The sequence below is a fragment of the Loxodonta africana genome, chromosome 19 (assembly GCF_030014295.1).
Source record: "Loxodonta africana isolate mLoxAfr1 chromosome 19, mLoxAfr1.hap2, whole genome shotgun sequence".
In the NCBI taxonomy this organism is placed as follows: domain Eukaryota; kingdom Metazoa; phylum Chordata; class Mammalia; order Proboscidea; family Elephantidae; genus Loxodonta; species Loxodonta africana.
The window spans coordinates 43,317,957-43,344,175 of NC_087360.1; the positions used below are offsets into that span (position 1 = coordinate 43,317,957).

The 26,219-nt window shown below is 39.2% G+C and overlaps 1 protein-coding gene across 10 annotated transcripts in view; it reads left to right on the forward strand.

Moving 5' to 3' along the window:
• The window catches only part of KIF13B (kinesin family member 13B), a 353,402-nt gene that overhangs the window by 180,756 nt on the left and 146,427 nt on the right, over nt 1-26,219 (forward strand). For all 10 annotated transcript variants that reach the window (XR_010318524.1, XR_010318525.1, XR_010318526.1 and 7 more), the window contains 5 exons: nt 2,488-2,618; nt 19,749-19,835; nt 22,549-22,739; nt 24,331-24,544; nt 25,424-25,586. Coding sequence is in view for 7 of the 10 variants with exons in the window: in XM_064271888.1 (XP_064127958.1) it covers nt 2,488-2,618; nt 19,749-19,835; nt 22,549-22,739; nt 24,331-24,544; nt 25,424-25,586 (786 nt within the window). In the remaining 3 variants the exon portion in view is untranslated. The remainder of the gene's footprint in view (nt 1-2,487; nt 2,619-19,748; nt 19,836-22,548; nt 22,740-24,330; nt 24,545-25,423; nt 25,587-26,219) is intronic.

Consider the following 26,219-nt stretch of genomic DNA (forward strand, 5'->3'; position numbering starts at 1 on the left):
TTTTTTTTTTTTTTTAAAAGATTACCAATGATGCTGTGGTGGGAGTAGATCTTGAGGAATCAAGAAGGGAGGAAGTGGAGAGTTAGTAGGGCCCTCCTGCATTCACCCAGGAAGACAATGGTGGCTGAGACTAAGATGTAGTAGTGGAGGTGGAGGAAAATGAGCTAATTCTTAACATGCTTTGAAGTCTGTAAGAATTTCCTGATTTTTAGTTCAGTAACTGGGTGATGGTAGTGCCATTATTATTGGGGAAAGGAATAAACTTTTATTGGGGCAAGGCGAGATGGAAGCAAGAGTTCTGCTTTGGCCTTGTTCTATTTGAAATATCTCTAGACATCCAAGGATTGTTACGTGGGTTAAGTAGGCAGGAAATAATGGTGACTGAGAAACTAGGAACCCCTCGCGTCTTGTCAGTGTGTCGTACTGTGGTGGCTTGCGTGTTGCTGTGATGCTGGAAGCTATGCAATCGGTGTTTCACATACCAGCAGGGTTACTCATGGTAGACAGGTTTCAGCAGAGCTTCCAGACTAAGACAGAGTAGGAAGAAGGACCTGGCAGTCTACTTCTGAAAAAATTAACCAGTGAAAGCCTTATGAATAGCACTGGAACATTGTCTGATATAGTGCTGGAAGTTGAGCCCCTCAGGTTGGAAGGTACTCAGAATATGACTGGGGAAGAGCTGCCTCCTCAAAGTAGGGTCGACCTTAATGATGTGGATGGAGTCAAGCAAGACTTGACTGTGGAGGTGAGGAAAAGTGGAACTAAAGTCTACAGTCCCTAGCTGGTGATAGAGACTTGGTTTATACTTGCCAGTTGACTCAGACTTAGATTCATTGAGACCCCATGTGTATCAGAGTAGAATTGCTCTGTAAGGTTTTTAATGACTAATTTTTTGGGCAGTAGATCACCAGGCCTTTCTTCCGCGATGTCTTCAAGGTGGACTCGAATTGCCAGCTGTTCAATTAGCAGCTGAGCATGTTAACCATTTGCACCACCCACGGACTCCAATTTATACATAGATAGTGTTTAAAACTGTGGGACTGGATGAGATCTTCTAGATTAGGGACCAGCAAACTAGGTCCTAAAGACCAGATTCAGCTCCCTGTCTGTTTGTTTATGGCCCAAAAGCTAAGAATAGTTTTTACGTTTTTCAATGGTTGGGGAAAAAAAAAACCAACAATATTTTAGACATGTGAAAATTACATGAAATTCAAATTTCAGTGTTTGTAAATAAAGTTTTTATGGGAAGGATCCACTCATTCATTTATGTATTATCTCCCTGCTTTCTCACTACAGTGGCAAAGTTGAGTAGTTGCATATACCTGCAAAGCCTAAAATATTTAATATCTGACTACTAATCTAGACATCTAGAAAGAGAAGATGGCCTAGGAACACATTCGAGGAACACATTTGGGGGCATATTAGCATTGAAAAATTCACATATAGGTAGTCAAATATTGAAGTACATAAGAGTGAGCTCAATTTTTATGGACTCAGTTTTCCTCAAGAGTGAGGGTGGTGATTGGGATTTAGGGAATTGAGTAGTTAGGGATTTAAGGTAAGAAGAACATACCAATATATCTTTTATGAGGCATTTTAGGGAGACCATGAAATTTATAAAACAATTTTAGACTTTTTTTTTAACTCTCATATTCACATAAATAGCTTGCTTTGTAGTTGACTCTTCTAAACTGAGACCAGTTAAGTGATATACAGTTTCAGTAACTGTTATTACAGACTCTATGAGCCCTGGTGGCACAGTGGTTAAACAGGTGGCCAGCTAACCGAAAGGTCAGCAGTTTGAAGTCACCAGCCGCTCTTCAGGAGAAAGATGTGGCAGTCTGCTTCTGTAAAGATTTACAGCCTTGGAAACCCTATGAGGCAGTCTACTCGGTCCTGTAGGGTTGCTAAGAATTGGAATTCAACTCAATGGCAATGGGCTTAGTTTTCTTTGGTTTAATTGTAGACTAATACTTTTGGCATATCATTGAAACATGGCTCATGCTCTGAGGGTAGTGTGAAATATTTGGAATCAAGATTGCCATGAAAAATAATTACTATGGTATACATAAAACCAAAAACTTGTTGCTGTCTAGTTGATTCCACCTCATCACGACCCTGTAGGACAGAGTAGAACTGCCCCATGGAGTTTCCAAGGAGCGCCTGGTGGGTTCAAACTGCTGACCTTTTGGTTAGTAGCTGTAGCGCTTAACCACTACACCAGGGTTTCCATGGTATACATACTTATATAAAATTACATTTTGATGTTTAAAAGGCAAATACTCATCTCAATGGATTATTCCTTATAAGAAAACATAATTTGTAGAATGAATTTCAGAATAAGCTTAGGAATTCCCCCTACTACTCCATTTGCTTTAAAAATATTTTAGCTAAGGTATTGGTTCAATGTAAAAGGGCTCAAGGTAGATGATTTCAGTTTGTGTACATGTCAGAATGTATTAACCCATGAATTTGATTCTTTCTTAGGAACATACATTGATAGGATCAGCAAATTCCCAAGATATCCAACTATGTGGAATGGGAATTCTTCCTGAACATTGTATTATAGACATCACAACAGAAGGCCAGGTTATGCTGACTCCTCAAAAGAACACCAGGTAATGTCCGTTAGTGTTAATGTCATAATAATTTTTAAAAAGAAGAAAGTATCCCAGTGGTGGGTGGTTTAAGGGACATTTGGCCTTCATTATCATTTATTTTTAAGTTCATGTAATTAAGATATTCAGTTAGTTCCCAAGCCCTTTGTATTTACCTTTTTTAATATCTTCTAAATGTATCCCTTTCTGTGTATACTCTTTGCCATGGCATTATTTAGGCTGTCATCAAATCTTGATTGGAACTCCTGCCAGCAGCCTAATCTTCCTGCTGGTCCACTTATCACACAGCCCGATGTTTTTCTACTATTTTTGGTAGAAAACCTCTGACTCCCTTATATCTCTTGTTCCTCTGCTTCTGCCATTCCTTTGACCTGCTAACTCCTGTTTGAGCTTCAGGGTTAAGCTGTAACATTATGTACTTTGGGGAGTTGCCTGTTTGGTTTAAATTAAGCGCCCCTAGTTTGTACTACCATTTTACCTTACGCTTACTGTTATCTTAACACTTTGTATTGTATTTTTGTGGGATGTTAGCCTTTGTCATGCCACTGGACTTTGAACTTCTTGAGGACAAGATCTTTCTTTTTTGCCCTTCTATTCCTAGCATGTAACATAAGGGTAGTATACAATAAGTGCTCAATAAATGAATGAATGAAGAGATACAACATTATATAAATTGTTAGTTTCCTTAAGCTATAAACATTATATAAATTGATTGTTAGTTTGTTTCCTTAAACTATAAACTTATTATTGCCCAGATAATGGTTAACTGAGTTATATTAATCTTCCAAATTTTCACACATTTCATTATATGATATTAAAAAAATCATTAATATCACCACTAATTTCATCTGTACAGTCTTTTTTTTTCTTAATAATATTTTATTTTGTTTTTGGTGAAAGTTTATACAGTGAATTAGGTTCCCATTTAATGGTTTCTACATAATTTATTCAGTGACATTGGTTACATTTTATATAGTGTGCCAGCTTTCTCATTATTTCTGTTCTGGTTGCTCCATTTCCAGTAATCTAATTTTCCTGTCCCCTTGCCTTCTTATCTTTGCTTTAGAGTAAGTGTTGACTGTTTGGTCTCATATAGATGATTTTTTAAAGGAGCACAGTATTCACGAGGGATATTATTTATTTTATGAACCAGTCAGTTATTTAGCTAAAATATGACCTCACGGAAGAGTTTTGGTTCAAGGTTTAAAGAATATATCAGGGTAATGGTCTTGAGGATTCTTCCAGTTTCAACTGCTCCAGTAAGTCTGGACTTTTTAAGATTTTGAGTTCTGTTCTAAATTTTGTTCCCATTCTATCAGTATTTATCTATTGTGTTCCTGATCAGAATGGTCAGTAGTCTTAGCTGGCACCATCTAGTTCTTCTAGATGAGGTCGTGGTTCATGTAGACTATTATTAGTCCTGTGGACTAGTTTCTTCTCAGAGCCTTTGGTTTCCTTTATGCGTAGAGACCCATAGTTGTATTTTAGATGGCTGCTGGCAAGCTTTTAAGACCCAGATGCTACTTAACCAAACTCGGATATAGAACATAAACTTTATGTACTATACTATGCCATTTGACCAAGTTGTCCCAAGAGACTATGGTCCTAAGTCTTCAGATCCTGTAAATCAGTTCTGCTAAGTGTTCAATAAGTATCCATGTTGATGCCTCCTATGTGCTTTATTGTTTGTTACATGTTTAAATGAGTATATATGGATGCATATAGATAGATAGATACATCTGTATATACTCAGCTATATACGCACATGTACATACTTAACCATTGTATGCATACATACATACATACACATGTGTCCACACCCCTATTACTTCGTTGTTGTTACACTGTTGTATATGCCCTACCTAGCATTTACCAATAACCTCCTTTTTCCTTGCGTATTTCTTAGTGACATCATTTACCTTGGTCCAGCTGTTCACACATCACCCACATTTGGTGTTATATTCCCCATCCTCTAAAATAACATGTAGCTGTGCGTCAGGGTTTTAGCCTTTCACCATACTTATTCAACCTATATACTGAGCAAATAGAGAAGCTGGACTATATGAAGAAAATGCAGCATCAGATTGGAGGAAGACTCATTAACAACCTGTGATATGCAGATGATACAACCTTGCTTGCTGAAAGTGAAGAGAACTTGAAGCACTTACTGATGAAGATTAAAGACCACAGTGTTCACTATGGATTACAGCTCAACATGAAGAAAAATCCTTACAACCAGGCCAATAAGCAACATCATGATAAATGGAGAAAATATTAAAATTATTAGAGACTTCATTTACTTGGATACAAAATCAATGCCCATGGAAACAGCAGTCAAGAAATCAGCTGACGCCTCCATAGACACATCCAAACTCCCTAAGCGACTGAATTACTGGGCTGAGGGCTGTGGGAACCATGGTCTCAGGAGATATCTAGCTCAATTGGCATAACATAGTGTATAAAGAAAATGTTCTACATTCTACTTTGGTAAGTAGCATCTGGGGTCTTCAAAGCTTGTGAGTGGCCATCTAAGGTACTCCACTGGTCTCACGCCATCTGCAGCAAGGGAGAATGAAGAAAACCAAAGACACAAGGGAAAGATTAGTCCAAATGACTAATGGACGACGAGTACTACAGCCTCCACCAGAGTGAGTCCAGCACAACTAGATGGTGCCCAATTACCACCACCAACTGCTCTGGCAGGATCGCAATTGAGGGTCCTGGACAAAGCTGGAGAAAAATGTAGAACAAAATTTTAATTCATACACGCACACAAAAGATCAGACTTACTGTTCTGACAGAGACTGAAGAAACTCCTCAAGTATGGCCCCTGGACACCCTTTTAGCTCAGTAGTGAAGTCATTCCTGAGGTTCACCATTAGACAGGCCTGTAAAACAAAATGACACTAAAGGGGCACACCAGCCAAGGGGCAAGGACTAGAAGGCAGAACGAGACAGGAAAGCTGGTAATAAGGAACCCAAGGTCCAGAAGGGAGAGTGTTGACATGTGGTGGGGTTGGTAACCAATGTCACAAAACAGTATGTGTACTAATTGTTTAATGAGAAGCTAGTTGGTTCTGTAAACCTTCATCTAAAGTCAATAATAATAAAAAAAAAATACTAAGTGAAAAAAGGAAGCAAATGTCACATTGTATTGGGCAAATCTGCTGCAAAACACCTCTTTAAAGTGTTAAACAGCAAAGATGCCACTTTGAGCACCTGATCCAAGCCATGGTATTTTCAGTCGCCTCATATGCATGTGAAAGCAGGAAAGCAAATAAGGAAGACTGAAAAAGAATTGATGACTTTTAATTACAGTATTGGTGAAGAACACTGAATATACCATGGATTACCAAAAGAATAAACAAATCTGTCTTGGAAGAAATACAGGCAGAATGCTCATTAGAAGCAAGGATGGCGAGACTTCGTCTCATATACAGTAAAAATGACGTGGGGGCAGTGTCTGACCTCTAACTTCACAAGGGGGGAGGAAAATCAAGATCAACAGCCCAAGGCTGATTCCTGTGAGGCGGAGATCAAACATGCCTTCTCTCTCCACCATCTTTACCAACTCTGACATGAACTGTCCCTCCCATAGCACTCTCTACCTGGTTTGATAATTCATTGCAGTGGCCACACAGAACTCATAGTCAATACTCACGATTATGGAATTTATTAGGGAAGTAACAGGTTACAACTGAGACTCAGGAACACTCAAGATTATGGTTCTTCCACCCCGACAACCTCTTCCCAGCCTTTCTGTGGCCCTCAGTCACTGCCCAAAGGCACTCAGCTTTCTCACTGTGCAGGCTGGGAAGCCCACTGCGCTGTTTCCTTTGGGTCTCTCCTGCAGGTGTCTCTTGCTGGTCTCACCTACCTTGATGGTGGTGGGCTCTTCTCTCTTGCCCACCTCTGGGGTGGCTCATTTCAAGCCCAGTGAGATGGCAAAACTGACTAATCTCCTTGGTGGGCCACAATTACCCTATCACACAATTCTGCCCAGTCACTTGGGTGGGAGTTACAAGACCATGGCTAAGAAGACCACACCAAGTGATCCATCACACCGCACATACTTTGGACATGTTATCAGAAGGGACCAGTCCCTGGAGAAGAACATCATGCTTGTTAAAGTAGGTGGTCAGCAAAAAAGAGGAAGACGCTCAACAAGATGGCTTGGCACAGTGGCTCAAGTATAACAGTGGTTGTGGGGATGGCACAATACTGGGCAGTGTTTTGTTCTGTTGTGTGTGGGGTTGCTGTGAGTCAGAACCGACCTAATGGCACCTAACAACAACAGAAATAACAAGTGTCTGCTCTCTAAGAGAGTCATCTCCCCCTGTGTTCCCCTATCCCTGGTAATCACCTTTTCCCTCGTCTCCCCTATCCTCCACTCCCCTTCCCTAAATATAGTTTGAGTATGTAAACATATTCATGTCTTTTTATGATAGAGAAATCATACAGTTTTTGTCCTTTTGTGATTGACTTATTTCACTCAGCTTAATGTCCTCCAGTTTCATCCGTATTATATTTTGAGAACTCAACATTATTCTTGAAGGCTACATAGTAGTCCCTTGTATGTATGTACCACATTTTCTTTATCCATTCATCCATTGATGGGCACTTAGGTTGTGTTTCCATCTTTTTGCTGTTATGAATAGTGCTGAAGTGGATATAGGTATGCATGTGTTTGTGTCTTAAGTATTAGATCTCTTATCTGTATGATCTTTAAGTATTCCTGAAGCTGTCAACCTCATGGTAAAGGATACAAGTGAGAAATAAAAAAGGAGCAGCCCCTAACATTCAGAAACTGGCCTGACTCTTACAGCTAGGTCATGTTACTCTCCTATTAGTTGTAAACAATTTTACAGAATACCAACCTCAGACAAGACGGCTCTGAGACCATGAAAAAAATATTACAAAGCAGGCTGCTTAGTAATTTTAACCACAGACAAAAAATAAGGTCACTGTACCACTCTCAAAATAACAAGCAGGTCTCATTTTAGTGACTACTACTTCTGTATCAATCAATTACAACTAGAACAATCCTTGTTCTAGTCTCCCCTTCCTGTAGATAAGATTTATTGAGAACCCAATATAATTATCCCTGCTTTCTGGCAGCATCCGTTCCATAGAGAACCACCTCTTCCTTAGACCCTCTCCCAAATCATCCAACCGAAGCCCAAGTCCTGTACGCCTACTCAACCCTTAGTGACTATCATGTTATCCGACTGTTTTGCCCGATAACGATGTAAGTCTGGCAGTAACAAATGCTGCTGTGTGAGGCATGAGTAATACTGTTTGTTGAAGTTATGTGTTAATGTGGCTGGGCCATGATTCTTGTTTGTTTGGCAGTTACGTAATGATATAATTCTGCAGTTATGTAATGAGGTAGCCATCCTGCATTTTGTGATCTGATGAGATCATCCTCCATTTTCTCATAACACCAATTTTCACATAACTGCCTGGTCTTTGGAACCTAATCATGTTGATAAGTGAGGAGTGGGTGTAATAGGTTCTAACGCTCTCTTAGCTGAGATACTCCATGATTTCCCATGAAGAGTCTTTTCCCTTGATACAACAAGTAATAAACCAAACTTGTTCACCTGTAGGTATGTTCCTGGTGGTTTTGGCTGGAGGTGATTGACACAGGTTTGCCAAAATTTTAGTTTTCATTTGAAAGGTTAATTTTATCATTGGCAACAAAGATGAACTATTGATTGTTTTACTTAAAGTAACAGGCCCACATTGCTCATTTTCAAGAAAATGTCTGCCTAATATACAGGTCTGAAAAACCACTTTCTATTGGGTCTTTTACATTTGGTATGCAACAAAAGTACTTTTTATGTACTTCTCACATTGTCACACAAAATATTACAAGTGATGTCTACTCTGGGGTTAAGATTTAATAAAAACAATAATTTTTACTGGTTCATCAGAGACATTCTTAAGGGAAACTGTCTTTTTTTTCTTTTTTAACTGTGGGTGCATGAGAATGAATAATCCAATGACTACTAGCAATTTCTGGTGTCACTGCCTTGATTTATGGTCAAGCATCAGCAGTTTTACTCACCTTTGCTTTTGCACCATAGGTACAAGTGTCAACACAGTGAAAAAGGGCAAGTAACCTTTTAGGCCCCCAAGTGTTTGTCAGTTTGTCGTACTGTGGGGACATGCGTGTTGCTGTGATACTAGAAAGCTATTCCACCAGTGTTCAGATACCAACAGGGTTACCTATAGTGGACAGGTTTCAAATGAGCTTCCAAACTAAGACAGACTAGGAAGAAGGACCTGGCAGTCTACTTCCGAGCAGAATTAGCCAGTGAAAACCTTATGAACAGCAGCAGAACATCATCTAATATAGTGCTGGAAGATGAGCCCCGAGGCTGGAAGACATTCAAAAGATGACTGGGGAAGAGCTGCCTCTTCAAAGTAGAGTCGACCTTAATGACATGAATGGAGTCAAGCTTTCAGGACCTTAATTTGCTGACGTGGCACAACTCAAAATAAGAAGAAACAGCTGCAAACATCCATTGATAATCAGAATGTGGAATGTACCAAGTATGAACCTAGGAAAATTGGAAATCATCAAAAAATAAAATGAAACGCATAAACATCAACATCCTAGGCATTAGTGAGCTGAAATGGACTGGTATTGGGCACTTCGAATCAGGTAGGCATATGGTCTGCCAGGCTGGGAATGACAGCTTGAAGAGGAATGGTGTTGCACTCATCATCAAAAAGAACATCTTAAGATTTATCGTGAAGTACGATGCTGTCAGTGATAGAATAATATCCATACGCCTACAAGGAAGACCAGGTAATATGACTATTACTCAGATTTATGCACCAACCACTAAGGCCACAGGTGAAGTAATAGAAGATTTTTTTTACCAGCTTCTGCAGTCTGAAATTGAGTGAACATGCAATCAGGATGCATTTATAATTACTGGTGATTGGAATGCAAAAGTTGGAAACAAAGAGAAAGGATCAGTGGTTGGAAAATAATGGCCTTGGTGATAGAAATGATACTGGAGATCACATGATAGAATTTTGCAAGATCAGTGACTTCTTCATTGCAAACACCTTTTTCCCCAACATAAACGGCAGCTATACACATGTACCTGGCCAGATGGAATACGTGAGAAACAAATCGACTACATCTGTGGAAAGCGATGGTGGAAAAGCTCAATATCATCAGTCAGAACAAGGCCAGGCGGTGACTGTGGAACAGATCATCAGTTACTCATATGCAAATTTAAGTTGAAACTGAAGAAAATTAGAACAAGTCCCCGAGAACCAAAGTACGACCTTGAGCATATCTCACCTGAATTTAGAGACCATCACAAGAATAGATTTGATACATTGAACACTGATGACGGAAGACCAGAGAAGTTGTGGGATAATATCAAGTCCATCATACACGAAGAAAGCAAGAGGTCGTTAAAAAGACAAGGAAAAAAGAAGACCAAAATGGTTTTAGAAGAGACTCAAACTTGCTGTTCAATGTTGAGTAGCTAAAGTAAAAGGAAGAAATGATGACGTACAAGAACTGAACAGAAGATTTCAAAGGGTGGCTTGAGAAGACAAAGTGAAGTCTTATAATGACATGTGCAAAGAGCTGGAGATGGAAAACCAAAAGGGAAGAACACACTCGGCATTTCTTAAGCCAAAAGAATTGAAGAAAATTTTCAAGCCTCGAGTTGCAGTAGTGAAGATTTCTATGGGGAAAACATTAAACGACACAGGAAGCATGAAAAGAAGGTGGCAGGAATACACAGAGTCATTATACCAAAAAGAATTGGTCGACGTTCAGCCATTTTAAGAGGTAGCATATGATCAGGAACCGATGGTACTGAAGGAAGAAGTCCAAGTTGCAGTGAAGGCATTGGTGAAGAACGAGGCTCCAGGAATTGAAGGAATATCAATTGAGATGTTTCAACAAACGGATGCAGTGCTGGAAGTGCTCACCCATCTATGCCAAGAAATTTGGGAGACAGCTGCCTGGCCAATTGACTGGAAGAGATGCATATTTATGCCTATTCCCAAGAAAGGTGATCCAACTGAATGTGGAAATTATCGAAAAATATCATTAATATCACATGCTGGTAAAATTTTAGTGAAAATTGTACAAAAGCTCCTGCAGCAGTATATCAGCAGAGAACTGCCAGAAATTCAGGCTGGATTAAGAAGAGGATGTGGAACCGGGAATATCGTTGCTGATATCAGATGGATCCTGGCTGAAAGCAGAGAATACTGGAAGGATGTTTACCTGTGCTTTATTGACTATGCAAAGGCATTCGACTGTGTGGATCATAACAAATTATGGATAATATTGTGAATAATGGGAATTCTGGAATACTTAATTGTGCTCATGAGGAACCTGTGCATAGATCAAGAGGCAGTTGTTTGGACAGGACAAGGGGTTACTGAGTGGTTTAAAGTCAGGAAAGGTGTGCCTTTTAATACCTATTCAATCTGTATGATGAGCATATAATCTGAGAAGCTGGACCGTATGAAGAAGAACGGGGCATTGGGATTGGAGGATGACTCATCAGCCTGCATTATGCAGATGACAAAACCTTGCTTGCTGCAAGTGAAGAGGATTTGAAGCACTTACTAATGAAGATTAAAGACCACAGCCTTCAGAATGGATTGTACCACAACATAAAGAGAACAAAAATCCTCACAACTGGACCAGCAAGCCACATCATGATAAACAGAGAAGATTGAAGTTGTCAAAGATTTCATTTTACTTGGATCCACAATCAAAAGCCACGGAAGCAGCAGTCAAGAAATCAAAAGATGCATTGCATTGGGCAAATCTGCTGCAGAGGACCTCTTTAAAGTGTTGAAAAGGAAAGATGTCACCTTGAAGACTAAGGTGAGCCTGATCGAAGCCGTGGTATTTCTTTTTTTTTTTTAATTGTGCGTTAACGTGAAAGTTTACAAATCAATTCAGTCTCTCATACAAAAATTTATATACACCTTGCTATTTGTTTTTTTTTTTTTTTTTGCTATTTGGTTTTTGGTTTTTATGTACTCCTAGTTGCTCCCTCCTAATAAGACAGCTCACTCCTTCTCTCCACCCTGTATTCCCCATGTCCATTCAGCCAGCTGCTGTCCCCCTCTGCCTTCTCATCTCGACACCAGACAGGAGCTGCCCACATAGTCTTATGTGTCTACTTGAGCCAAGAAGCTCACTCTTCACCAGTATCATTTTCTGTCTTACAGCCCAGTCCAATTCCTGTCTGAAGAGTTAGCTTTGGGTATGGTTCCAGCCTTGGGCTAGAAGAAGCTCTGGGGTCCATGACCTCCTGAGTCCTTCTAGTCTCATTCAGACTATTTTGTCTGGTCTTGTTTTGAGAATTTGAGGTCTGCATCCCACTGTTCTCCTGTTCCATCAGGGATTCTCCGTTGTGTTCCCTGTCAGGGCAGTCAGCGGTTATAGCTGGGTACCATCTGGTTTTTCTGGTCTCAGGGTGATGTAGTCTCAGATTTATGTGGCCCTTTCTGTGTCTTGGGCTCATAATTACCTTGTATCTTTGGTGTTCTTCATTCTCCTTTGATCCAGGTGAGTTGAGACCAGTTGATGCGTGTTAGATGGCCACTAGCTAGCAAGACCCCGGATGCCACTCTCCAAAGTGGGATGCAGAATGTTTTCTTAATAGATTTTATTATGCCAGTTGACCTAGATGTCCCCTGAAACCATGTTCCCCAAACCCCTGCCCCCGCTACGCTGGTCTGGGAAGCATTGGATTTATTCAGGAAACTTCTTTGCTTTTGTTTTCGTCCGGTTGTACTGACCTCTCCTGTATTGTGTGTTGTCTTTCACTTCACGTAAAATAGTTCCTGTCTACTGTCTAATTAGTGAATACCCCTCTCCATCGCTCCTGACCCTTGTAACCATCAAAGGATATTTTCTTCTGTGTTTAAACTATTTCCTGAGTTCTTATAATAGTCGTCTCATACAGTATTTGTCCTTTTGCAACTAATTTCACTCAGCAGAATGCCTTCCAGATCGGTCCATGTTATGAGATGTTTCACGGATTCATCTTTATTTTTTATCGTTGTGTAGCATTCCATTGTGTGAATATTCCGTAATTTATCCATTCATCCATTGATGGGCACCTTGGTTGCTTCTATCTTTTTGGTATTGTAAACAGTGCTGCAGTGAACATGGGTGTGCATGTAGCTCTTCATATGAAGGCCCTTATTTCCCTAGGATATATTCGAAGGAGTGGAATTGCGGGATCATATGGTATTTCTATTTGTAGCATTTTAAGGAAGCGCCAAATTGATTTCTAAAGTGGTTGTACTGTTTTACATTTTCACCAGCAGTGTGTAAGTGTTCTGGTGTCTTCACAACCTCTCCAACATTTATTAGTTCGTGTCCTCTCCAACATTTATTAGCCTTGTTGGGGTGTGTCTTTTGGATTTATGCCCGCCCTGTTGGGGTGAGATGGTATCTCATTGTAGTTTTGATTTGCGTTTCTCTAATGACTAATGATCATGAGTGTTTCCTCATGTGTCTGTTCCACCTGAATTTCTTCTTTGGTGAAGTGTCTGTTCATATTCATTGCCCATTTTTTAATTGAGTTATTTGTCTTTTTGTTGTTGATTTTTTGCAGTATCTTGTAGATTTTAGAGATCAGATGCTGTTTGGAATTGTCATTGCTAAAACCTTTTTCCCAGTCTGTAGGTAATCTTTTTTACGCTTTTGGTGAAGTCTTTGGATGAGCGTGAAAACCCATTGCCGTTGATTTGATTCTGACTCATAGCAACCCTATGGGACAGAGTAGAACTGCCCCATAGGGTTTCCAAGGAGCAGCTGGTAGATTTGAACTGTCAACCTTTTGGTTAGCATCCATAGCTCTTAACCACTACACCATCATGGTTTCTAGATGAACATAGGTGTTTGATTTTTAGTATTCCAGTTATCTAGTTTCTCTTCTGGTGTTTGTGCATGGTTACTAATATTTCGTATACTGTTTATGGCATGTATTAGGGCTCTTAGCATTGTCCCTATTTTTTCTTCCATGATCTTTATCATTTTAAATTTTATATTTAGGTCTTTGATGCATTTTGAGTTAGTTTTTGTGCATGGTGTGAGGTGTGGGTCTTGTTTCAGTTTTTTACAGATGGATGTCCAGTTATGCCAGCACCATTTGTTAAAGAGACTGTCTTTTCCCCCATTTAACTGACTTTGGCCCTTTCTCAAATATCATCTGCTCATATGTGGATGGATTTATGTCTGGATTCTCAATTCTTTTCCATTGGTCTATGCATCCATTGTACCACTACCAGGCTGTTTTGACTACTCTGGCGGTATAATAAAAAACACCCAGTGCTGGTGGTATAATAGGTTCTAAAATCAGGTAAAGTAAGGCCTCCCACTTTGTTCTTCTTTTTCAGTAATACCTTATTTATCCAGGGCCTCTTTCCCTTCCATATGAAGTTGGTGATTTGTTTCTCCATGTCATTGGAATTGGAATCAGAATTGTATTGTATCTATAGATTGCTTTGGGTAGAAGAGCCATTTTTACTATGTTGAGTCTTCCTATCCATGAGCAAGTTATGTTTTCCCAGTTATACAGGCCTCTCTTGGTTTTTGCAGTGGTGTTTTTTAATTTTCTTAGTATAGGCCTTTTTTATCTGTGTGTTCCTTCCTTGAGTTGTTCTGTGTTTTGCCTGATCTCCTTCCTGATCTCTTGAAGAGTTCTGTATATTAATTTTTTGTATTCTACCTCTGGTAAGTCCAGGAACACCTCTTGGTCTGCAAGATTCTTCATTTTGAGAGCTCGTTAAAGTGATCATCGTCTGCTTGTTTATGTGATATGATATAGAGTGTTGTCTCAGAGCCATCTATAAGTTATTGTATTAATTTATTTTATGTTTGGTTACTGTATTGTAGCTTCTTGCTTTGTTTTATTTTGAGATGCCCAAATAGGCTGCTTGAGTGAGCTAGCTTGATTATTTGCACTTTTGAAGCTTTTAAAGTCCTTTCACCAGATGTCTAGAGCTATTGTCATGTATATGAGTCTAGAAGTCCATTCACTTTTCTTGGATTCAGCTCGGTGTCCAGGTAGCCAGTCACCAAGTGTGTGGTGCAGGCCCTGTCCTACACTCTTAGAGGGGCAGGGGTAATTGGTGTAGGCACAGGTATCTGGTTGTAGCAGGGGGTTATGCCCTGAGTGAGGCAGGGCGCTGACAACCGTCCCCCACGTGTCTGTGAGGAAATCATGTCCCTATTCCCTAGAGCACACAGGTGGCTGGGTTTTGCAGCCAGCCAATGGGCACCCAGTGCTTTTGGTTTTAAGGACTGGGAGGCACCACTTATCCTTGGACCCCTGTCGCAGGGGGTTAGGTGATGTGGGTAGAGTCGCCAGTCCTTAGGCCCCTGATTTGGGTAGGTGAGGAACCTATTTAATAGGCAAAGCAGTGTCAAGTGTCAAAAGCCCTCGCCTGTCCACTGCATAGCTGAAACAGCTGAAGTCAGATCTCAGGCACATACACCATTGCAGACTGCCAACCAAGGGCCTAAGATCCTGAAATGGGTCCACAGGTCCATGCAGGGGTGAAAGGTGTTCAAAATCCATGGACTGTTTGTGCCTGGATAGTAGTCACTTCTGCCCTGTGTTACCAGCTTAGGGGAGTTGGCAGATTATCTTTTACCCCAGTTGTTAATTTATTCCTTCTCAAAGTCTAGGAGAATGGCTCAAGGCACGCAGCAGGACCTGTCTCAGTCCCAGAGAAACTGACAGTCACTGAAGCTAGCTTGGGGTTGGGGGGATGGTAAAATAAACGCAAGTACTTAACTTTTGTCGAGAATGCTGTTCTTCTCTGATTCTGGAGGAGTGAGTGGACTGTGTGGCTCTCTGTCTCTCCCTGAGGAAACTGCATCCCCATTGCTACCACCAGCCCTGCTGTGGTCGTGCCAGGGGATCTTGCCTGAGGGGCTCTAGTTCCCACTGAGTCAGGTTTCGGCAACTCCTTGTCGCTTCTGAACCGTCTCTCCACTCCTCTGCCACTCAGTCCACCATCCTAACTTTGCCTTTGGTGTTCAGGGCTTCTAGCTTGTAATATATATAATCATTTCACTTGCTGTAAGAAGGATCACCAGAAGCATCTGACTACTCCGCCATCTTGGCCTTGCCTCCAGCCGTGGTATTTTCAATCATATCATATGCATGTTGAAGCTGGACAATGAATCAGGAACACCGAAGAAGAATTGATACTTTGAATTGTGGTGTTGGCAAAGAATATTGAATATGTGCTCGAGTGCCAAAAGAACGAACAAATCTATTTGGGAAGAAGTACAACCAGAATGCTCCTTAGAAGCAAGGATGGCAAAACTGCATCTTACATACTTTGGACATGTTGTCAGGAGGGGTCAGACCCTGGAGAAGGACATCATGCTTGGTATAATACAGGGTCACCAGAAAAGAGTAAAACCTTTAACAAGATGGATCGATATAGTGGCTGCAACAATGGTCCCAAGCATAACAATGATTGTAAGGATGGCGCAGGACTGGGCAGTGTTTTGTTCTGTGGTACATAGGGTCGCTATGAGTTGGAACCGACTCCCGGGCACCTAACAACAACTATATTCATCTAGTGGTGCTATAATAGAAATACCACAAGTGGATGGTTTTAACAAAGAGAAATTTATTCCCTCACAGTCCAGGAGGGTAGAAGTCCAAATTCAGTGTGCCAGCTCCGAGGAAAGGCTTTCTCTCTCTCTACTCTGGAGGAAGGTCCTTGTCATCAATCTTTCCCTGCTCTTGGAGCTTCTTAGTGCAGGGACCCTGGGTCCAAAGGGCACACTATTCTCGTGACTCTTGTTTCTTGGTGGTATGAGGTCCCCTTGTCTCTCTGCTTGCTTCTCTCTTATTATATCTCAAAAGAGATTGGTTTAAGACAGAACTTAATCTTGTAGGTTGATTCCTGCCTCGTTAACATAACTCGCTAATCCCTCCTCCTTAACATCATAGAGATAGGATTTACAGCACACAAAAAAGTCATATCAGATGATAAAATGGTGGACAGTCACACAATATTGGGAATCATGCATAGCCCAGCCATACTGACAGATATTTTGGGGAGATACAATTCAGTCCTTAAGATTCCACCCTTTGGTCCCTAAAAATTCATGTCCTTGCCACACATAAAACACACTTACCTCATAATCTTATAGCAAAAGTCTTAAATCAACTCCAAGTGCAAAATCCAAGAATTCCTCTTCATCTGTGAAATCTAGAATACAGGTTGACTGATTCCAAAGTACGATGATAGACCGGGCATAAGCATTTCCATTTCAAATGGGAGAAACTGGAGTGAAAGAAGGGGTAACAAGCACCAAGCAAGTCAGAAGAATACATTACATTAGCTCTCAAGGCTTGAAAATAATCCTCTGTTCTCTGACACCATTTAGGCAGTGGCCATGCCCTCCAGACTCTAAGTATTGGCCACACTTCCCAGTTTCTGAGTGGAGGCCCTTTGGCCCTGGGCTTCAGCTCCACCTTCCAGGCCCACTGGAACAGCAACTCTGCTCCCTCGTTTTTGGGCCACCCCATTCTCTTAGTCCATGTGAGCGGTAACTCCACCCTTACAAACACCACAGGCCATGGCTCCACCCTTTGAAACCCTAGAAGTTGAGGCCACAACTTTTGAGATAAAGGCAGTCAGGCTTCCTTTGTTCCTTGTTTCTTCAGCTTCTGATTCCTGGTTCTTTGGCCTTTTCGTCCCTCTGTCCTCACTGCCCAAGACTGCCCTGCTGGGATAAGTGTTCCAAAGCTCTGTATCTCTACTGATAAGTGCCTGAGGGCACCCCACCCCACCAGTAAACTTCAGCTGGAAGGCACTCAGGTGGCTTGCTCTGTGGGTCAGCAAGCCAAACTCCACCGATTAGTGCTTGGAGCATCACACTCCGCCAGGAAGCCTCCTGTGCAAAGGCACTCAGCTTTCACTCCACGGGTTGGCTCAAGTGCCATGTCACACTGGTCTCCTGATTTCTACTTCTGCCATTTCTGTGCTGCTGCTTTTCGACATCTGCTCCATCACCAGTTTAATAGCTGTCCTCATTTCCTCCTGAGTCCTCATCAGAATTGTCTGATGTCCATAATTCCATCAACATTCTCTTCAAGGCAATTTAAAACTCTTCCAGCCTCTATCCAGTCACAGTTTCAAAACTGCTTCCACATTTTAGGTATCTGTTACAGCAGTGCCCCACTTTCTTGGTGCCAAATTCTTAGTTACCTGGTGTTGGTATAACAGAAATACCACAAGCGGTTGGCCTTAATAAAGAGGATTTTATTCTCTCACAGTCTGGTAGGTTAGAACTCCAAATTCAGGGCCTCATCTCCAGGGGAAGACTTTCTCTCTCTGTTGGTTCTGGGGGAATGTCCTTGTCGTCAATCTTCCCCTGCTCTAGGATCTTCTCAGCGGGAACCTTGAGTCGAAAGGACTCAATCTGTTCCTGCTGTTGCTTTCTTGTTGGTGTGATGTCCCTTTGTCTCTCTGCTTGCTTCTCTTTTTTATATCTCAAAAAAGATTGGTTTAAGATACAACCTAATCTTGTAAATTGAGTCTTGACTCATTAATATAACTGTGGTTAATCCCACCCCATTAGCATCATAGAGATACAATTTATGACCCATAGGAAAAACATATCAATGACAAATGGTGGAAATCAGAGAATACTGGGAATCATGGCCCAGCCAAGTTGACAGATATTTTGGCGGGACACAATTCAATCTGTAAAAGGAATTTAAAGAAAATATACTGTAGGCTGGAGTGACCAACAGGCTTTACAGAGGATATAGAAGCTAAACTGGAATTTGAAAGATGAGTAAGATTAGGGGGATAAGGGTGGGGTGGTGATGAGGAATGAGAGCTTTATTCCAGGTTGTAGAACTGATACAGGTTATCAAGAAAGAATCAATCATGTTTAGTGTACAGAAGATTAACCACTTTTTTCCCCAGGAGTTGACAGTTCACTAGAGGGCAGAAACAGAGACAGAAGGGTCATCTTTTTTTTTTAATTGTGCTTTAAGTGGAAGTTTACAAATCAAGTCAGTCTTTCATACAAAAACTTATACACACCTTGCTATGTAACCCTAGCTGCTCACCCCCTAATGTGACAGCACGCTCCTCCTCTCCGCCCTGTATTCCCTGTGTCCATTCAACCAGCTCCGGTCCCCCTTTGCCTTCTTATCTTGCCTTCACACAGGAGCTGCCCACAGTCTCATGTGTCTACTTGAGCCCAGAAGCTAATTCCTCATCAGTATCATTTTCTGTCTCATAATCCAGTCCAATCCCTGTTTGAAGAGTTCACTGCCATCTTTTTTATTGTTGGCTGTAGTGGCTCCATATTTATTCTTTAAATATGCTATATAAAAAAAAAAAGCTATGGTGGTCCCCAATTTACAATGTGTTCAAGTTATGATGAATCACACTTATGACTGTCTTTTTGTTTTTCCATCTTATTGTTAACAATATGTACTACATAAACCTGTTACCCATTGCCGTCAAGTTGATCCCAAGTCATATCTACCCTATAGTACATAGTAGAACCACCCCATAGAATTTCCAAGGAGTGGCTGGTTGATTCCAACTGTTGACCTTTTGGTTAGCAGCCGAGCTCTTAACCATCATGCCACCAGGGCTCCTTATACTACATAAATGTTACAGTACATACAGTGTTAAAATATATCTGTAAGTTTATATTTTTCCAACCCCCAAAGACAAATAAATATCAGATCTATAAAGAAACAGATAATAAAAGGCAATAATAATGAAAACAAAACAAAGAGGTACTTGACTTACGTCATGACTGATTTGAGACGGGATTCTTCCAGGGACCCCTGTTGTAAGTTGGGGACTACCTGTATAACAAATTTAGAACTTTGAAAAGATAGAGGATAATAATATATTATACTTTATTACTATAAGCATTTTAGGTAAGTCAGCAAAGAAGTAAATACATATAAAAAAATGCACCAAGAGCAGGTTTTATTTTGGGGGACTTGATCATTTTTCCTTTTCCTGGTAACTAGATCTCTATAGTATTGGACGATTAATGCAGAAGACAAGATAATTATTATTCATGTACTTGACCTCTTCTCCCAACAGAACATTTGTAAATGGCTCCTGTGTCTCCAGTCCTATACAGCTACACCATGGTGACAGGATATTATGGGGAAACAACCACTTCTTCAGGTATGACATTTTTCATGGCCCTTGAAGAGAGAGAATATTAATATTATACTCTGAAATAGAATATATAAACTTAATATTATAAAAATTATACTTTGTTTTGTATTGTTTTATTTATTTACTATATATATTATTTCATATATATGTATATGTGTTTATATATGGATGTATATATTTAAAATTTATGTATATATATTTATAAATATATATACACATACACACAGACCTTGTGTTTTTATACAAATAACATGCTTCTTTTGTGTTTGTTTGCTGTCTGCACTCCCTCCCCATGAGGTATTTTCGTAAGTGCGCTATGCTAATATTTTTTCCAGCAACATGTGGAAGAGGATTGACATGCCTGCACTTGTGAGGGTGTCCCATGGGGGGAGGGTGTGGCCAGCAAACAAACCCATAAGACATGCATTATTTGTGTAAAAATATAGTAATTTATGTAAATAACCATTGCCCTGGTGACACAATGGCTAAGAACGTGTCTGCTAACAAAAAAGTCGGGAGTTCGAATCTACCAGCTGTTCCTTGGAAACCCTACAGGGCACTTCTTCATGTCCTGTAGGGTTGCTATGAGTCCAAATCAACTCAGTGGCAACGGGTTTGGTTTTTTGTTTTTGTTTATATATATTTATTTATATATATAATGGTTTGAACCCTAGGGACATATGAATGGTACACTCATGATGACTAATGAATTTGCTTACATATTTTTTCATTTTTCTTTCCAATTTGGAAGATGATTGTTTCACCATGTGGTACAAAGATCTTCATTAATCTTTAATTAATCTTTCCCTCCATTAATTGTTTTCTGACATGCTAATCTTTTTATTATTTTTTTTATTGAAAAGCAGTAGTGGCTTTAGTTTACTCATCCATACAATAAGGTTGGTAATTCATTTAGGAATGCTTTCATCTGCAAATAGTGATTAGCTTGATTATAATAGCTTAAACACATTATTTATCTCACAAAAGAAGAAATCTGAAGGGAGATGGTTGTTGGCATTGGTTAAGTCTCAAAAATATCATTGCTGAATGGTTGTGATTTTCTTGGTATTTCTTTTTATGGCCTAAGGATGGCTAATTTAAGCTAGCCATCAAAACTGCTTTTAGGCATATACGAAGAAAAAGAGAAATACGGCAGCAGTAGCCCTGACTATCCTTTTGATTAACAAAGCAGAAGTCTCCCAGAGTCTCCAACAAACTTCCACTTATGTCTCATTTGCCAGAATTTGCCTCTTAGTTGCAAGGTAGGCTGAGAAAGAAAGTATCTTACCTGGGACTGCATATATATATATTTTTTCCTAACAAAATTGGTGTTGTATTGGCTGGGAAAGTTAGGCTGGCTACTGTATATAATTAAAATCCTGGTACGTTTTTTTTCCTGGTCATTGTACTTCAGATATCAAACTGACTTTTTTGCATAGCTAAGGGAAATCCTTTACCTGTAGATCAGTTGATATTTTTATTTAAAGGGTCAAGTGATACAAAGTGTGTAGAGAAGTTGTCTTCCTTTTTCTCCTTCCCCAACTAAATCAAGTGTGAATTCCTTGCTTTAGTGTCTTAGGCTGGGTTTTCTAGAGAAGCAAAACCAGTAAAGCATGTGTGTATATATGTTTGTGTGTGTAAATGTATATACACACACACACACACAGATTTATATCAAGGAAATGGCTCACACGGTTTTTAGAGGCTAGGTAACATCCCAAGTCCATGGGAACAGGTAAGAGGATTCTCCTGATTCATATAGCCACAGAGGCTGGTGAACCCAAGAACTGCAGGAAAGCAGGGCTTTTACAAACTTCTGCTGATTCACATAGCTGCAAGGGCTGGCGAACCTAAGACCAACAGCCTGTAGCAGGCTGTGAAAATTGACAAGTCTCAAGATCAGCAGGCAAGCTGCTAGCTCAAGTCCCAAGAACTGGAGGTCAGATGAACTGGATCCAGCTACAGAATCTAGAACAAGCAAAAGCCCTGACAAGGCAAGCAAGAAGGAAGTAGGCAGAGGAGGGTGGAGACATGAAGACTGAGGGGGCAATGAGCCATCACAGGCCCTGACTCTGCCAGTACCACTCACCACCACAGGCCACACCCCCGCCCCTGCTGGTACCATATCAAACATCAACAGGGACGTGATCACAACATTATACAACTGCCAAAACACTTTGAGAGACCCCGCCAAGCTGACATACGATTTTAACCATCACATTTAGTATTCAAAACCTTCATAGTTTAGGTTAAGTTGATCTTTACAGCTTTACCTTTAACAATCTCTGATATACAAATGTTGTGTATTTCTCATTTATTCTACTCTTAAAAAAAAAAAATTTTTTTTTCTTCTTTTTTTTTTTCAATTTCTGCAAACAAAGAATATGAGCTTTTCTAGTTCTATATCTTTTCTCATGCTGTTCCATCTGCCCTAAGGCCCTAATTTCTTGTCCTTTATGTCTCAGTTCAATTGGTTTCCTACTTTATTGTACCTTCCTTTATTATTCTTGTCAAAAGTGATCCTCACCTGGATTGTAACAGTTGTATATGTGGCCTTGTGTAAGTTTATACTAGAGTATAAACTTCTTGAGTACAGCAATTGCCTTATACTTGCATGGTATCCCCTTGGGACCTAGCAAATACCAATATTTCTTGAATGCAGTGAATCAATATATATCTTTATTTAGAAAAGAATATTCTTTATTCTTCTTTCCCCAAGACTCAATTTGCCTAAAAAGAAAAAGAAAGCACAAAGTGAGGATGAGGAACACGACAACTCCATGAAGAATGATAACAGTTCTGAGCAGCTGGATGTAGATGGAGATTCCTCCAGTGAGGTTTCTAGTGAAATTAACTTCAATTATGAATATGCACAGATGGAAGTTACCATGAAGGCTCTTGGGAATAATGGTGAGCAAATCTGTTACGTATTTTACAATCTTTTAAAATTGGTAGAGTGTTAAAATGTTGGAGAATGAGACCTTTTAAATGTTTTTTTTTTAAGAAAGGAAGTCTTTGTATTTCTGTTCTCCATACTCATCTTTGGTATTCTTGGCTTTAATAATTTAATATATTTATAAAAACATCCATTCTGCCTTGCTATATAATCAAATCATTCCAAGCCTTATTTTGGTTGATAAGAATTTCTCAGTTTTGAAACTTGACTGTCACTTGCTTATTATTATTATAATGAATTTCTGGAACATCAGCCATATCTTAGGTTACAGGGAGAACATTGAATAGACCTGCTCTTTCTATATGGATGATAACTTAGAATATAACCAACTTAGAATAAATAAAAACACGAGAGAATTTAGGAGTATGGAAAGCTTAGTTTATTCCAATTGTTTTTAAGACTCTTGAGATATTAGGATGGTACTTCAAAAAAAAAAAAATCCATGGTTAAAACCATTTGACCAATTTCTACACTGATTTCATAGATTAACCAGATGCTTTCTTTTTTTACTCAGACATATATATATATATATATAATTTTTTTTTTTTTCTAAATTGAAGGTTGGACAACATTGTTATATTTTTATCTATTAGTAGTTTGGAACATTAAGTTCTACTTAAGTAAAAATGTTTTGAAATAAGATATGGACAACTAGACAGAAGCTCTCACCCTGATTTTATGTATATTTCATGCATGTACATTTTTGAAGTAGCCGAGTAATTCCCTTGGAACTGGATTTTAAGTTTTTAAGAATTGAGAGTATATCTTATTCTTTATTGTTTACTTAGAATCTAGAATGATGCTTGGAACATATTAGTGCCTTAGTAAATGTCTGTGGAATTAATGAAATAAATGAGTGTATGTGACCTTAGTGTAACCCAGTTCAATTTTCTTTTCTATTATTTGTTTGTTTATATTGTTTTTGTGGCTGTTACCCAATTTCTCACTCCCCCTAATTTTCTCCAAGGAATATGATTTCAAACTTTGTAGCAAATTTTAAGCCCTTGTCATTATGAAAAGTATAAGCTGGTTCAAAATTTTTTAATACATTAAACTGCTTTAATGTACTACGGAGTTCTTTATATTCTATTATTTTATTCTGATTTTGATGTGAAAAATTTCAAACGTACAAAAATGTTAATATCTCTATGTTCACCACTTAGATTCAACCATTGTTGAATTGTTAACACATCTGCTTTTAAAAAAATCTATTACTATATTTATATCTGTTTGTTTTTTGCCAAATGATTTGAAAGTATGTTGCAGATATTATATACTTCACCTCTAAATACTTCAGCATGCATCTTATAAGAATAAGGACATTCTTCTACGTAAGCATTTTATAAGCGTTATCACACCTAATAGAGTTAGTAATAATCCCCAAATATTCTCTAACATTCAACCCATATTTAAATTTCCCCAATTTTGTATTAAAATTTTAGAATTCAGAAATGTTTTTCAGGTTTTTAACTAATATAACAACATAGAGAAACATTTGAAGAACATTATGTTTTAGTGTTTACCTTTTTAAAAAAACTTGTTTAGATCCAATGCAGTCAATATTGAAGAGCCTAGAACAACAGCATGAAGAAGAAAAACGATCTGCATTAGAACGCCAGAGGCTCATGTATGAACATGAATTGGAGCAGCTACGAAGAAGGCTGTCTCCTGAGAAACAAAACTATCGTAGTAGCATGGACAGATTCCCTTTCCACTCGCCCAGTGCTCAACAACGCTTAAGGCAGTGGGCTGAGGAGAGGTAGGTGGTACATGGAGGCTTATTACATATATTGCATATTCTTATCACCTTTAACCCACCTTGATAAGATACAGAATGGAAAAACTGAGACATTACTTTGTAAAAGAATTATATTAAGAGTGTTGCAGCCAAGAACCCCTTGGGACCATCTTTTTTTTTTTTTTTTTTTTCCTGTTCATTTGTATTGATTTATTCAAAACTGCCTGTGTTTGGTGCTAGCCCATTTTCAGTTTGTATGGCTTTTAAATTTAAATAAGTATTTATACTTAGAAGTTATACTTTATCACTGTATTACGCTCTAGGTTCTGAAGCTTGGGTAGATGCTTTTTTAACAAAGGAAAAAAAAAGTTGGTTTTCTGGACTGATTAGCTCAGGTGGGTAAAGCATGGTGCTTATGAGGTTCAGAATGCAAGTTTGATCTCTATATGGGCTAATTAGCATTGCACTGAAACGTTTTATCCCATGGCTACAGATTTTACATAACTAACCTCTTGCTATTCAAAGTTTGGTCTGCAGACAGGTAGTATTCTATGACCTGGAGATTGATAGAAATGCAGAATCTCTGACGCTTATCCCTTTACCCCATCCCCGAGACCTACTGAGTCAAAATCTCCAGGTGATTTGTATTCACAGTCAAGTTTGAGAAGCACTGCCCTAATAGAAGGCCAGTTTGTTAACAAATGTATGCCAGTGCTTATAAAGTAGCCCAGATACAAGTGTGTGCATGGGTTGGTGTCAGTAATATGTTCCTTGTTTACAAAATGTGGTTTCAAATCTTGGTTTGTATTTTCGCATTATCATAATATATACTATATAATATTCTCATGTACTGCTTTATATGTTATCTCTTCCCTTCTCCCATCTCTTTTTTTGCAAAAGAGAAGCAACATTGAATAATAGCCTGATGAGGTTGAGGGAACAAATTGTTAAAGCCAATCTCTTGGTGAGAGAAGCTAGTTACATTGCAGAAGAACTGGATAAAAGAACGGAATATAAAGTTACCCTACAGATTCCAGCCTCCAGCCTTGATGCCAACAAGAAGGTGAGGTTGCCATTAATTGAGTGGAATGGGTGTAGACATGAATGAATAAAATTACTTTATTTTATTTTATTAAGTAACACAGGTATCAGTGTTATTAAATAACAGTGGGTATGCTCCTCAGTCTAGGCTCTCTCAAGTAGAACTTAGTCTAGGCTCTCTCAAGTAGAACTTAGCTCCTTTTCATTCTCTGCCTTTGTGCATATTGTGCATATATATCCTTTATTCACTAGGATTTTACTTTCTACCTCTTTTACCCCCTCCCACCCTGCCAATTCATTCTCTCAACTCTTGGTCTTCAAATCTGTTTAAAATATTTCTGAGATGTCTTTCCTTATTAATCTCCCCGAAGTGTTTTTTTCCCCCCTTCAGTCTGTAGCCACTCTAAATACCTCTCCCCAGTAAGTTAGGTGCTCATTTTACCTATACCATTGTTGCTTTCAACTTGCTAATAGAGTGTTCTGTAGAATTGTTTATTGCTTGCTTCATATATGTATTCAAGATCACAAATGTCTTTTTTGTATAATGTAATAAGCATAATGAAATATAAGGGGACAACCCCATGAAATCTTCCTATCCATACCACTTAGTTGTTTTCATTTTTTTTTTGAGATTCTTTTCTAGCTCTTAACCATG